Genomic DNA, 14,198 nt, shown 5'->3' on the forward strand with positions numbered 1-14,198 from the left:
AACAAAACATTAACATCTAGGAGATGTGCATATCTTTGGTTGTTTATAAATCTCTTGAATTGATTCAGCTTTTTTTTATGTCAGCTAGAATTCAGATTCAGCATCTTCTTTGGTTGCATCTATTGCTTTTTTGTAAAATTTTGCCCTGTTTGTTCTGTAGACATTCCCTTTAGTAAGTTCTCAAACACTCTGAAATTTTATTTGTGATCTAAAAATAAGAGGAATGCCACCAGAATAGTTGTGCAAAATTTCTTTAATTTTATGCAGATCATGTATATAACTACGTGCTTTTAATAAAGTAGCTCTATTTTCAAAATTTACGTTCTCTAGTTGATATGGCCTTGCCATATGGGACTTCTTGAACCCACAACCTTGAGGTTGTGACCCCTAACATGTTGCTAGTTGGAAGATTTCAATTTGAATAGCATAGTTGTTCCTATGTATCCCTGTATGTTGATTAATTTTCTTTGTTTCTTAGCATTCGATATGTTTTGCACTTCTAATTTTTCCTACTATAAATTGCTTCATTTATATGTCACTTGTTTAGTTCATGGGAAGAAGAACTCCACTGAGACTCCCAAAGTTGATACTCAATTATTCTTATTGATGACGTCAACTAAAGGAGAGGGAGAACTTTCAAGTCCTGAAAAGTTCCCCTTGAATGCAATGTATTGTGCTCTCCTTTTTCATCCTCCGGACTGTTAAATGAGTTCCCTTCCTTCAAGTCCTGCAAAGTTCCCCTTGAATGCAATGTATTGTCCTCTCCTGTTTCATCCTCCTGATTGTTAAATGAGTTTCATTCCACAAAGACTGTTTTGGAAAATCCACCTCCATCTATGCAGCTCTATCTACATCTCAGTCTTGGGCTTGGGTCTCATTCATAGTTACTGGGATCAAGATCAAATTAGATCCAGATCTGGATATCGGGATCATGACAAGTAGGAGCTCCCTGTGGTGGGGATCATGGTCTGTGTAACCCGAATCTAGGGGTCTTGATCCCAATATGTGGGATAGCTTGACCAAACTTAATCAGAATCAAATGATAAATTATACAAGACTGATCTCCATTTAGTTAAAATAGAGGCCCCTGAGAGCACTTAACTTGTATAGGATTAAAGTATATGCTACTACACTATACCACTGCTCCACAGTAATATAGTACTAAACTTGTATAGGATTAAAGTATGTACTACTACACTATACCACACTGCTACACAATAATATACTACATATACTACAATACTATACTGTATACTGAATTCTACTATAGTATGCAGTATTTTATGCTACATCATTATGGTTTACTCTTATTAGGATTGGAATTGCATTATTTGTACTCTTATTAGGGAATACTTATATGGAGAGTATTTTGTGGCAAAATGAACACCTAGCCAATATTATCGGGAATGTTAAAGCATGCCCACGGGCAAGCAATGAGATTGGAAGAGATATTAGGGCATACATGGATAGCCAAGGAACAAAGAGGCAGAAAATAAGAAAATGAGAAAAAGAGTTGATAAAAGAAATTCAAGTATTTGATGACTTGTCTGATTGAGAGATGAGAGTTTATTATCTTTCTCTTTTATAAGTCATATACTTTTGGTCTTTGCCCCTTCAGAGTTTAAGCTTTAAAGTTTTGAATTTTAGATATTTTATATGAGATACATTGGGTCCACAACCTGCATTAAAAATTGAGGCCCCTGAGAGCTCTCAAGTTGTATAGAATAAAGTATAAACTACTATACTATATGCCACATTGTTATAAAATAATATACTACTACACTATACTATACTATACTATACTATACTATACTATACTATACTATACTGTACTATAATATAACTATGCTATACTATACTATAATATACTATATGCTACTATATTTACGTTTACTATATACAGCCCTATAAGATGTACAGTAATGTATAGTATTTCTATCATATGCGGCTGCATAACACTTTATTGATGCATCGAAAATTGAAGAAAGCGAGAATATCTCAAAAGAGGTACAGTGCAAGAACCATCAATCGAGCATCACAGCTCTAAAACTCAAAAAGTTCCATTAGAATATCAATAAAATTTCACACCACCTCTCACAATGGACACGTAATAGTCTATTTATAAGCATATGAAACCCTAAATTTAACTTGAGATCCAAGTAAATAATTTAAAGACTCTAAAATATGCCAAAGCAATATTAAAAATTCTAGAAATACCCCCATGAATAGTAACATGTGAACAGTACTCATGAATAGTAAAGAAAAAGTAAAAAAAATTAAAAAATCACGTTATGGAGATGTCATCAGCAGGATTGCATCAATCCCCTTGTTTAGAAGAAGAACTCGCCCTCAAGTTCTTATGAGATCCCTTCTTTTTAAGATTGATGTTCTATGTACTTGGCAAACCCTTCGTACTTTTTACTTCACTTTTGATAGTTGGTGTAGTCCTACTATTTGCTTTGTCACTCCTTCATTGGATCTCCATGTAATAACATATTGCATATAGGGTTATAAAGTCCTTCACAAATAATAGGTGAAATTTATTCAAAAATTCCTTCTAGAATAGGGTCTTTGTGTTTGCTGCTGAGCTTAGAAATTTTAAAATATATAAAATCCTACTCAATAAAAAAAATAAGATTTCCATCATACACCTCTTTGATCGCATGTTCTTCATCTGGATCCTTATCATAATAGGCTCACCAATTATGTCAATAGGTGGAGATTCAATCTTGCAATCTGAAAAGGCACCTGCAAATGGATTCTCTTCTGAAGCGTCTGGTAAATATCCTTGAAGTGTTGAGCAGTTGGTGCGAATCTCATGCAGCTCATACTAACCCAACATGCCTTCAGGGTTTGCAGCTTGATGGATCACTAAATCTATCAGTTGATCCAACCTTTGAGTCAAACCCACTATCGATTGTGCAACTTGGGTCCCAAGGAACACATTTAGCTATCGCATCTCTAATCAGGCATTATCAATTCTTATTTGATACCACTTGATGTAGTGAGATTCGAAGAAAGCAAGAAAGTCTCAAAAGAGGGAGAGTGCAATAAGCATTAATTGAGCATCATAGCTCTAGAACTCAAGAGTTCCGTTAGAATTTTCAATAAAATTTCATACCTCCTCTCACAATGGACACATAATAGCCTAATTATAAGCATAAGAAACCCTAAAATTAACTTGAGGTCTGAGTAAACAATTCAAGACTCTAAAATATCCCTAAAAAATATTAAAAATTCTAAAAATACATCTATAAACAGGAACCCATGAACTACACCTAGGAGCATGGTTTTAAAATGTGGCTGCATCGCCGTATATATGGCCACATAAAGTGTTACGTGCTGGGCAGGGCATCGCAATAGGCTGATATGCACTTTGTAGAACTGTGCCTGCGTATGCACCGCATCTCTTCGCAGATGCGGCTGCATCCCATGTAGACCACATAATCCTCATATGTGGCCAGTCAATTCCGTGAAAAAAAACCCTTCAGCAGGGGTATTTTTTATTTTTTGAGCTCTTAAAAAGGGAGGAAAGGGTTGGGGGGTTATTAAACCCCCCGAACAACTAGAAACAGTCACATCTGTGGCTTTTTTTCGATCAAATCAGTAAAAAAAAAAGTGGGCGGAATTTTTTTTTGTGAATTAGGATTTGAAATTTAGATTTTTGAAAATCTCATGACTTGAGAGTTGAGAAATGATGATGATTTGTCTTGAGCTTGACTTTTGGACTCTTTAATCTTCATATACTTTTAGTTTGTATTTTGTAACTATAAAGTTTGTGGTAGCAAAGTGGTGATTATGGTTGTTGAATGTTTTATGAAGCTAGTTTCTAGTTTCTATCAAGGGATTGTGGTTAGATTAAATAATCTCCGACAGGCAACAACTGATACTTTTGGAGTTAATGAATAAATTAAATACCTAGTATTACATAAATCACCTCCATATTGCTTCCTATGCACTAACCTATTTTTTTTAGATTTTTTTATATTTATTGACTGCATCGCAGCGATGCACCCACATCTGAACTGCATGCCCCCCCCCAAATGCATCGGGCTGCATCTCGTAGAAAAAAAAAAAACACGGCTTAGGAATACTAACTCTTGAGTAGTGAGAAAATAAATAAAAATCACGTGCTAGAGTTGTCATCAACAGGACTACATCAAGTGGTATCAGAGCAAATAAGGAAATTAAATCTGGCCTTCTTTTGATCCCAAACAAGCAAATTTGACAACAATGGAGGGGCAAACAATGGCTGAGGATCAAGCCAAAGATGAAGCTCTAAGGGCCATATCCCTTCTTTAAATATAAACTAAAAAAATTAGCTTCTACATTCTCTTTCTCTCCCTCTCTCTCGCTCTATCTAATGCCATCTTCTACTCATGTGAACCCCCTCCTAAATCCCTTAAAAACATGGAAGCCCTGTCACTCCCACCAAAACAGGACTCCACCTTCAAATCACGACCAATCTTCCACCTTTCTTCCTAACTTCCTAAAGAATTTTTTGAGTCTTGTAAAAATGAAAAACGATGAGTGACATGCATCTATAGCAGAGATTAGGTCTGGGGTTCGGATAAGCTATGATGATGATGACAGTTATGACGACGGGGAGGGATGTCAAGAGGTAGAACAACAACAATCCATGATTAGGGGGAAGGGAAAGGGGTTGTTGTTGTTCTACCTCTTGACATCCCTCCCCGTCCTCATCACTGTCATCATCATCATAACTGACCCAAACGCTAGACGTAATCTCTTCTGTGGATGCATGTCTCTCATCTTTTTTCAATTTTACAAGACTCAGAAAATTGTTTATCTCATCGTTAACAACATTAGGAGCTTTTTTACAAAATCCCCCCTGATATTGGCAAGATGTTTCTTGAACCGGTTTATGCCCTCTTTTGTATTCTTTTCACAAAACTTGCATCTCATGCAATTTTTATCTTAAGAAATCAGGTTGTAGCCATATTTCCAACCCGGATCACCACTTCGATTAGATCCTGAAGAAAACATCTTACAATAATACAACTTATGCAAGCAATAAAAAAAATCACTAACTTTGATTGCTCGATCTCCAAACTTCCACATTTAAGATATTTCTAAGGACTCAAAGTCTTCTAAAACACCCTCTAACATATTTATAAAACATCCAAAATTAGATCTAATATCACTAGGTGATGCTTATATCAATTCTCGTAACTTAGAGAAATCCTTCAATCCTATGGAAATCACCAAAAACTAGTTTTTTGGGTTGTTTCTCTCTCTAAAATAGGCTCTAATGGGTTTTAGATTTCAAATGAACCTAAAACCCACAATTTTGCCCCTTTAATATTAAAAAAATAACCAAAACATCCCCTCAATGAGTGGCATTTCCACCCCTAGGTACCCGCCTAGGCCTGGGTGATGCGCCTAGGCCTTTTGGATCGTCAAGGCGGCCACCTAGGCATTGGGTGGTCCGCTTTTTAAATCACTGGATGTTGCCTTTTTATTGTCATCTACCATGATAGCTGGACGTCACAACCACCTCTGTTTAGCATGTGTGTTTCACCTGTTATATCAGACTCACAGTCTAACTTGTGAGTGGATTCTTTTCACATTAGCATTCATCTGGAGTGTGAAGTGCGTTTTCTTTTTGCCCATGCAATGAAATTGAAATCTTTGAAAACTTGCTACCCACCCTGATTGTTCTTGTTCTAACTCATTTACATTTTTCATATGCATAACCCCATTGCCTAATATTATTTACTATTATGTGTGGACTTGAAAGTTAGTAGCTTATGTTCTGAGATGAAGCCATAACTGGCCGATGTACGTAGTCTTTGAATCAGATCATAAAAACCATGTACTTATGCTTGGCCCAATGTATTCCCCAAAGGGCTCTTTGTAGGAAATTGGTACAAATGGGCCCATCGTGCTGTCCTGGTGTTTTCTTCACCTGTTTATTGAGATTTTCTTGTAAGCAAGGGAGGATGCAGGTTGAGTTTCTTCAACTCCTAATACCTTTGTCAACGCCATCCTTTGTCCTTGTAGAACAAAAACATTATTAAAAAAATTCATAAATGTGTTTGGGAAATTTTTGCATGTTTTTAGACTTTGTTTCCAATGTCTACACAATTTAAAGTCTAAGTGGCTAATGTACAACAGTACTCATTCATATGAGTACTCATTCATATGAGCACTGTTAGTATTATAAGTGCTAAATGACTGTTTCACCTATTCTATACCATCTTATTTTTAGTAAAATGGTATGTTGTCCGAAATGGTTTTTGACAGCTGGAATATTGCGGCTTGGTTTTTGAGATGTGGATATCCAGAGTAAAGATATCCAACTTCTAAAAAATTTAGATGTTTATGAAGGCCTATATTATAGGTGGCTTTAGCCCTTAGTTTATGAGTTTTTTTTTATCTTGGCATTCTTATAATTGCATATCTGGTCATGGTCCTTGAATGCAATAACTCCAAAGAACTGACCCAAAAAAAAAAAAAAGAACAGAGATAAAAAGAAAAGAAAAGAAGATATAGAGTTGCAACAAGATAAATGGTAATGGAAAAAAGGGAAATATGGCATAGTTAAGTTGCCACAGTGTGTTTTCATCACTGGAAGTGGTAGACAAAAAAAGTATTTGTAGACAAGGACAGTAGTGGATAAATTTATCATCATTTGCAGGTTATAATTCATTGTCTTTTGATCTCATACAGGTTTTAAATCGAAATGGCTTGGAGTGTACAGAGCTTGAAAATATTTGCATCAAGGATCAAGCACTTACTAATGAAAGTGAGTCGTATTTATATTTTTTAGATCTGCAATTTACATGGTTAACTGTTAAAGGATTTGGGCTTCTGTAATGGTTTCAACTGAGAGCAGCAACTGTATGTCTTATTCGAATGGATTTGAGCAAAATTGTTTTGGTAGAAACTATTTTCTGTTTAAAATAATTTCCATAACTTGCGCACGACTTCTATTTGGCTTGAAATTATAGAAAATAAAAAATCATATGTTTTCCTGTTTTGGTTGAATTTTTAGGAACCAATCGATCAAACTGGATTCAAATATGCTGGAATATCCATGTTAGATACATAAATTTAAATATAAATTCCTGAAATTTGCCTGCAGTTAAAATAAATGTAAAAACGGTTTATAGTTTGTATAGAGTAAATGATTGTGCATAATAGTTTTGTGTTAAAGGGGTATATTTTTTATTTTGCAGGTGCAGAGAAGATAGTTGGCTGGGCTCTAAGTTACCATCTCATGCAAAATGCGAATGTCGACATAACAGAGACGAAGCTCGCTTTGAGCGGTGATAGGTAGTCTAAAATGAACCATGTATCACCTCTCTTGATTTCTTTGATTTTTTAAAAATTCCTACATTCTGTATTGATGTTTATTTTGTCTCTATTATAGCATTCAATATGGGCTTGGAATACTCCAGAGTATCCAAAGTGAATCTAAGAGTTTGAAGAAGTCGCTGAAGGTGATTGAGTAAAATTCTTTGTATCTCCAGAATGTTATTTGTTGTAGTAATGTTCTGTATTCTTTTGTTTTAGGTCTGGTTTATTTTGTTGTATTCAATATCGTAGCTCATCACAAGTAGTTGTTCCTTGGCATATTGGAAACACTAGCTTTTATTTTCTCTGTTAACATGCTATTTTTTGGGGGTATATGACACTGAGCAATTTTAGGATGTTGTGACGGAGAATGAATTTGAGAAAAGACTTCTTGCTGATGTTATTCCACCAAGTGATATTGGAGTGACTTTTGATGATATCGGTGCTCTTGAAAACGTTAAAGACACCCTTAAGGAGTTGGTGATGCTTCCTCTACAAAGACCTGAATTGTTTTGCAAAGGGCAATTAACAAAGGTTGCTCACTCTCCCTTTTGATAGCTTGAAGTGTAGAGAGAATATAGTCTTTTCTTAAATCCCTATATGTTGATTATGTACTTTTAATTATGTTCTGAGTTTTTGTTTTTTATCTGATTAGTGTAGCAAACATCGGCAATGTTGATGCATATCGTCCTTGATGATTTAATTTTGTTAGGCTGGATCTTCTTCGTTCCGTCTTTATTCATGTTGTGTCTTGAACTTCCATATCATATTACAACTATTTTTCAGGTGGAATTCTATTTGTGGAAGTTAGTACTTGTTTTACACATTTCCACACAAGGTTGTGTGGGGGCTTTGAGCATGTTGTTTTTCATTATATGCATTCTCATTCCTAGTTCACTAAAGGAAACTAAATTGGTGCTTGAGAGCAGATTAATTGAGCTCACCGGGGAAGTAGGAGGTGATACTTTTAAATTTGACAATAATTAAAGAACGTAAATATGAGATAATATGGGGAAAAAATGGATTAAGTACATGATAAAATCTTCTTTTACTTGGGCATATAACTTTCACAGTAACATAGACTGCATGTAATTGTTTAGAAGGTCTCGAATGTTCCCTCCTATTTCTCAAGGAACTCCTCCATTAGTTGTGGCAGCTGCTTTGATGTATTGATGCTACACAAGGAAATGGGATTGAATGACTTCAATATCCTCCTATTTCTCAAGGATCTCGTCCATTAATTGTGGCCAGCTGCTTTGAAGTATTGATGCTGGAAATGAGATTGAATGACTTCAATATCCTCCTATTTCTCATGGATCTCCTCCATTAGTTGTGGCAGCTGCTTTGACGTATTGATGCTACACAAGGAAATGGGATTGAATGACTTTAATATTTTATCCTTCAATGATGATATTGTCAATGGGAAAGACCATGCACCAGACTATCACCAAAAAAAACAAAAGAAAGCACCTACAACAAAATTCAAGTTGAGCAAATACTTCTCAATCTGAGTGGCACATTGTCTCCACACAGCCGGTTACTTACCAAGCAAAATCATTGCCCAAAGATCTAACCTCGCCCATAGGCTTCTTTTAAACCTCCATCTGCCCCACCCCCCCCCCCCCCCCCCCCTCGCCCCCACCCCCACACACACACACACACAAAACATGTATTAAGGGAAGGAGACCATAGGATTTTTTAGGATCATGTGTAGGTGGTGCATTTAGTTTCAGATGACGAGATGGTTTGGGTGAAATGCTCTTTCGATTTTGTCTATTTGTCGGTGTAAGCCTAGGCGATGTGCTTCATGGATTTGGATCTAGGGTCTACTTTTTGCCTAAGTCAGTTATCTTTGAGGCTGAATGTGTTTGAACATTATTGTCTGAATTAAATGGGGAGCATGTGGTCCTCAGGCATTAGGCTCATCTAAAAGATCAAGAATCTGTATCAGCTGTTTTGGTTTGATTTGTTACACTTCTTAAGAGGATTCTCAGTCTTGGTAACTTACTCATGGAGCATGGGGTGCCACCATTTAGTTTTGTCAATTGTCATCTAAGTGCCATTTATTAGTTCTTCTCTGTACCTTTTAGTTGTTTATTAAGCATTCAATATTATAATGTTACAAATATAGCTCAATGACTTTTCATATTCTGATTCTGATTTGGTGGTGTTTGATGTTGGTCCAGCCTTGCAAGGGCATACTTTTATTTGGCCCTCCAGGTACTGGGAAGACGATGCTTGCAAAAGCTGTGGCCACAGAAGCTGGAGCAAATTTCATCAACATTTCCATGTCAAGCATCACTTCTAAGGTTTGCCTGGGTGCCTGTTGAATCTGAAGATCCTGTCTTTTAATATCTATGCTCCTCTTAAGAAAAAGGTATTCTTATTACTGTTGTCTTGGTTTGTCATCGCAGTGGTTTGGTGAGGGTGAAAAGTATGTTAAAGCGGTGTTTTCCCTTGCAAGTAAAATTGCACCTAGTGTTGTCTTTGTTGATGAGGTGAGCTCAGGACATTTTATTGCTGTATTATTGATGTCCTTGTTGCTATTATATCTTTATGCTGCATGATGTCTTTCAATTTTTTGCATTATATTATATCCATGAATTGTTTTGATATGTAAAAAAGTTTTTTTTTAAAAAAAGTAATTTACTCGCTTATGTTTTTAAAAAGTAATTTAGTTATGATATTCCTAATCATTGTTTATGAATAAGTTGCCTTAATTATTGACCTGTTGCTCAATTGGTTAAGTTTTCATCCTCACAACAGAGATCCTGAACCATTTCTAACCAAAAGAATTTTCTCCTATCAAAGAGAAAAGATTGAGAAGGGATAAACTTTTGGGATTAACAATTGGAATTGTTTGATTGCATTGTAGGTTGATAGCATGTTGGGTAGGCGGGAGAACCCTGGTGAACATGAAGCTATGCGTAAGATGAAAAACGAATTTATGGTGAACTGGGATGGCCTGCGCACTAAGGACAAAGAGCGGGTGCTGGTACTTGCTGCGACTAATAGGCCTTTTGACCTGGATGAGGCTGTTATTCGGCGGCTGCCTCGAAGGTGAGAATGGTTTTGATTTTAGAAGTGGTTTCTTCTGTTGCCTTTGGTTGTCATATTACATCCATCTGTAGGGCAGGTTTTCCATATATTCTTATAGGAACTTTTGAGAACCTCACTGACTGAGGTTTCTTAAAACTTACAAGGGGGAAACATAGTAAAATGGGCAGGTATATTGTCCAAAAACTTCGTGAGTACCATAGTCCAGTCTTTTGGAGTCATGAGTCATGACTATCCAAGGAGTGATCCATATTGCTGGAGAGAGATTGGAAATCACAATAACAGGACATGACCCTAAAGCTAGGTCCCATCTTCTCTGCATTTCCGTCCAGTATTTCATGGGTCAGTCAAGACCACAATGGACTACGATATCCATAGTGCTTTGGACTTTAATGACTTAACCCGAAATGGGATAACACCCTTCTTTTTGGGTGGGGAACAGTATTATTAAAAAAAAAATCCTGGTTGATGGTAGGAGCATCATTTGGCCTTTGTGAGAAGCTTCTAGAAATTTGCTTTGAACATATTATTGCTGACTGATGTGATGGTGTCCTATTCATGCCATTCATTCCTTCAATGAGTGGGAGTGGGATTGACCATGGGGATTTTTGTTGCTTGGCAGAAGCTCCCTTAGGGGTCCTCCATGCAGTACATATTAAAAATAATTACAACGTAAAGTTCAAAAAATAGTTGGAGGATTTTGATGCTGGAGTTATCCTTAAAAATTTGTCGAGAATGAAACTTGCTCCCCCTATTTAAAACCCACCTCATAATGCATTTTGGGTTTTCCACAATGGAGCCTGCTAAAGGAGCGATCAGGCTCTTAACCACTTTAGTAGAAAGAGTTCCCAAGAAAACATGGAACACATTCCAAAAGAATGGGAATGCGGTGGGAATAGGAATGTGGTGGGAATGAATTCGAGCTCCCAAGCCTCAGAGCCACATTCTGAGAGGTGGAGCGCTAACTTAGGTAGGAGATCCCTGTAACTTTGATATGATATCTGGTGAAATGATTCTGCAGGTTAATGGTGAACTTGCCCGATGCAGCAAACAGAGCAAAGATCCTGAGAGTGATATTGGCGAAGGAGGATCTAGCACCTGATGTGGATCTGGATGCTGTTGCAAATATGACTGAAGGATATTCTGGAAGTGATTTGAAGGTTCGCTCGCACTCTTTGATGTTCCTCAATATTGAATGGGTTTTCATGAAATATGCTTCTTGAGTACTTATGTATATTCATCTCTCCATTGTCACAGAATCTGTGTGTTACTGCTGCGCATTGCCCAATTAGAGAAATACTCGAAAAGGAAAAGAAGGTTAGTCTCCTTTACTTCTTGCACACTGTGCCATTGCTATATCTCTCTTTATTGCTCATAATTGTGCTCCGGACCAAAAAATAAATTTTTTTGGAAACTGCACTCTAAGATTCTTACCTGTTTGTGACTTTCCATTAAGTCCCAGTTTGGTGTGGTTTTGAGGAATTCAAACCCTTATGCTCATTATTTTTAAGAATTGCATTTCTCTTTAATAACATGTACTTTGCATATGTTTGCCTTCGGCATCGGCCAATTAACTAATGAAATTGTGTGTGTGTGTGTGCGTGAGAGAGAGAGAGAGAGAGGTGATAAGAATATTTTTCTTTTTCTTTTTCTTTTCCCCCCTCCCTCTTTCTCTCACATATGCACATGTCTCATATACCTCCTTTACTTTTCCTATTGGTCTCTCTCTCTCTGTCTCTCTCTCTTTATATATATATATATATATATATATATATATATATATTCTAGACTATGAGACTGTTCATTTTTTGTACAAGGAGGTTACAATCATTTTTGGCAATTAAATGTGAAATCTAATCGATAAAAGTGTCACAACATTTGAGAAATTTTATTGTAGACTCTGTGCCTAAACAATGGCATATCCTTAACCACCCAATTTCAAATCTAATAGTCAATGACGATTGTGACCTCTTTGTGTCAAAAATAGTCTAATTGTATATATATATATATATATATATATATGGAAAAAGCTAGGGTTAGCCCACGAGCTCATATGAGCCCAACAACTTAGATTGAATCTGGGCCGATCATAGATGTTCGGTAGTGTTTAAATTTTATTTTATTTCTACAAATCCAAATCATTTGAAATTTTAGGCGTGTGTTCATCAAAAATAGGTGTATCAAAACAATATTTTATATGAAATAAATTGATCAAAATACCCCCGAAAAGTTAGGGGGGTATTTTGGCTATTTTTTTTTTCACGAATAATTTTTTTTAATATTTTATTAGGTGTGCCATGATGAGAAGAACACACACCTAAAATTTCAATTGATTTGGATTTATAGAAAATAAAATAAAATTCAAGCACTACTGGACATCCGTGATCATTAGATCTGCCCAGATTCAATCTAGACCGTTGTGCTCATATGTTCATATTAGTTAGTGGGCTAACCCCAGCTTTTTCCTATATATATATATATATATATATAGGGGAGTGATTTCATGCAACGGTCATCTCATTGGTTTCCTACTACTTGTTCTGTTTTCGTCCAATGTGTTTCATCTCCTTGTCATTAGTGAGACTAAGATGGATTCATTCCTTTCCAGGAAAAGGCCCTGGCAGTATCAGAGGGAAGATCGCCCCCGGCATTGAGTGGTAGTGCTGATATACGTCCTCTAAGTATGGATGACTTTAAATATGCCAATGAACAGGTGAACCCGCCTCCTGCGCATATAATGTAGATAGAGAAATTTCATTGCCCTGTATATCGAAGACCCAATATTCTACTTGTTTGTAGTTTTCTCTCTCTCTCTCTCTCTCTCTCTCTAGCCAGCCAAATGATTACCAAATTGCTATTCTTTCTCACATTTTCTATCTACAGGTATGTGCGAGTGTATCTTCAGAGTCCGCGAACATGAATGAGTTGCTGCAGTGGAATGAGCTCTACGGAGAAGGTGGTTCAAGAAGGAAAAAGGCTCTCAGCTACTTCATGTAGGAGCTCGTTGTACAAAGGTCATTCTTCTTTCCTTATAACCCCTCCTCTTTAAGGAAGCTTTCGGGGGAGGTGCTGTTTATGTTCTCTTATTGACAACTTCACATAAGTACCGTCGGCTGAGCATCCCATGTATTATATTTATAATTTTATTACATATAATGTGATGTCGCCAACATGTCTAGCTCGCTACATGTGTATCTTGGCTGTTACAGGGTGAGTTTTTGGTGATGGAGAAGCTGTCTGAAAAGTTCTTTAACAGGGGCTCTTCCATTTTGTGCTTCCCCCCAATGTTCCTTTTTATTATTTCCTCTCCTCTCTCTCTTGTGATTATTTATTTCTTGAATGAATTCAACTGAACTGGTCTGGATCAATTTAGTCCTGACTGGGTTAATTGGGGGTTTTTATTTGGTGGTGTCTTGACCAAAATAGAAGATAAATATTACAAAGAAATGTTTTGTACGATTCTAATCCTCATTAGACCTTTCCTACTTGGCTTCTGATGTATCAATCATCTCATTTAATTTCAGAAAAGTAATGCTCTACCGGACAAGTTCAACAAACAGAGGTTTCAGGACACGGGGTTTTGTTTTTCTTTATTGGTCTAAGATCCATCACCTAGCGAGGAGTGTAACAGAGAGAGAGAGGGGGAATAAAAATCGAACCTATTGTATGAGTGGCTATTAAGAAAGGGTGTGGTTTGTATGAGGTGTCAACTTTAAAGCATCCTAGTAAGGCACGCCTCTAAATTATGCTAAAAGGTGTAGTTTGGATATTCAAATACTTTGTGATTGATTGAAAAGTTGATTTCGTCCTTAACCATAAAA

The 14,198-nt window shown here is 36.5% G+C and overlaps 1 protein-coding gene across 3 annotated transcripts in view; it reads left to right on the forward strand.

Annotated features, from left to right (window-relative positions):
• The window catches only part of LOC18438171 (uncharacterized), a 31,080-nt gene extending 16,882 nt beyond the window's left edge, over window positions 1-14,198 (forward strand). Inside the window, exons 17-28 of one of the 3 annotated variants that reach the window (XM_011626633.3) lie at window positions 6,694-6,769; window positions 7,203-7,299; window positions 7,397-7,466; window positions 7,675-7,854; window positions 9,507-9,629; window positions 9,735-9,818; window positions 10,196-10,380; window positions 11,399-11,537; window positions 11,635-11,694; window positions 12,986-13,090; window positions 13,261-13,391; window positions 13,902-14,198. In XM_011626633.3, coding sequence (XP_011624935.1) covers window positions 6,694-6,769; window positions 7,203-7,299; window positions 7,397-7,466; window positions 7,675-7,854; window positions 9,507-9,629; window positions 9,735-9,818; window positions 10,196-10,380; window positions 11,399-11,537; window positions 11,635-11,694; window positions 12,986-13,090; window positions 13,261-13,374 — 1,233 coding nt within the window. In that variant the 3' untranslated portion in view covers window positions 13,375-13,391; window positions 13,902-14,198. Of the gene's footprint in view, window positions 1-6,693; window positions 6,770-7,202; window positions 7,300-7,396; window positions 7,467-7,674; window positions 7,855-9,506; window positions 9,630-9,734; window positions 9,819-10,195; window positions 10,381-11,398; window positions 11,538-11,634; window positions 11,695-12,985; window positions 13,091-13,260; window positions 13,825-13,901 lie in introns of those variants that run through there. The other 2 variants (XM_011626632.3, XM_006848360.4) reach the window with 2 other exon arrangements.

The sequence above is a fragment of the Amborella trichopoda genome, chromosome 6 (assembly GCF_054954075.1).
Source record: "Amborella trichopoda isolate Santa Cruz 75 chromosome 6, AtrichopodaSantaCruz75HAP2 v2.0, whole genome shotgun sequence".
NCBI classification, from domain to species: Eukaryota; Viridiplantae; Streptophyta; class Magnoliopsida; order Amborellales; family Amborellaceae; genus Amborella; species Amborella trichopoda.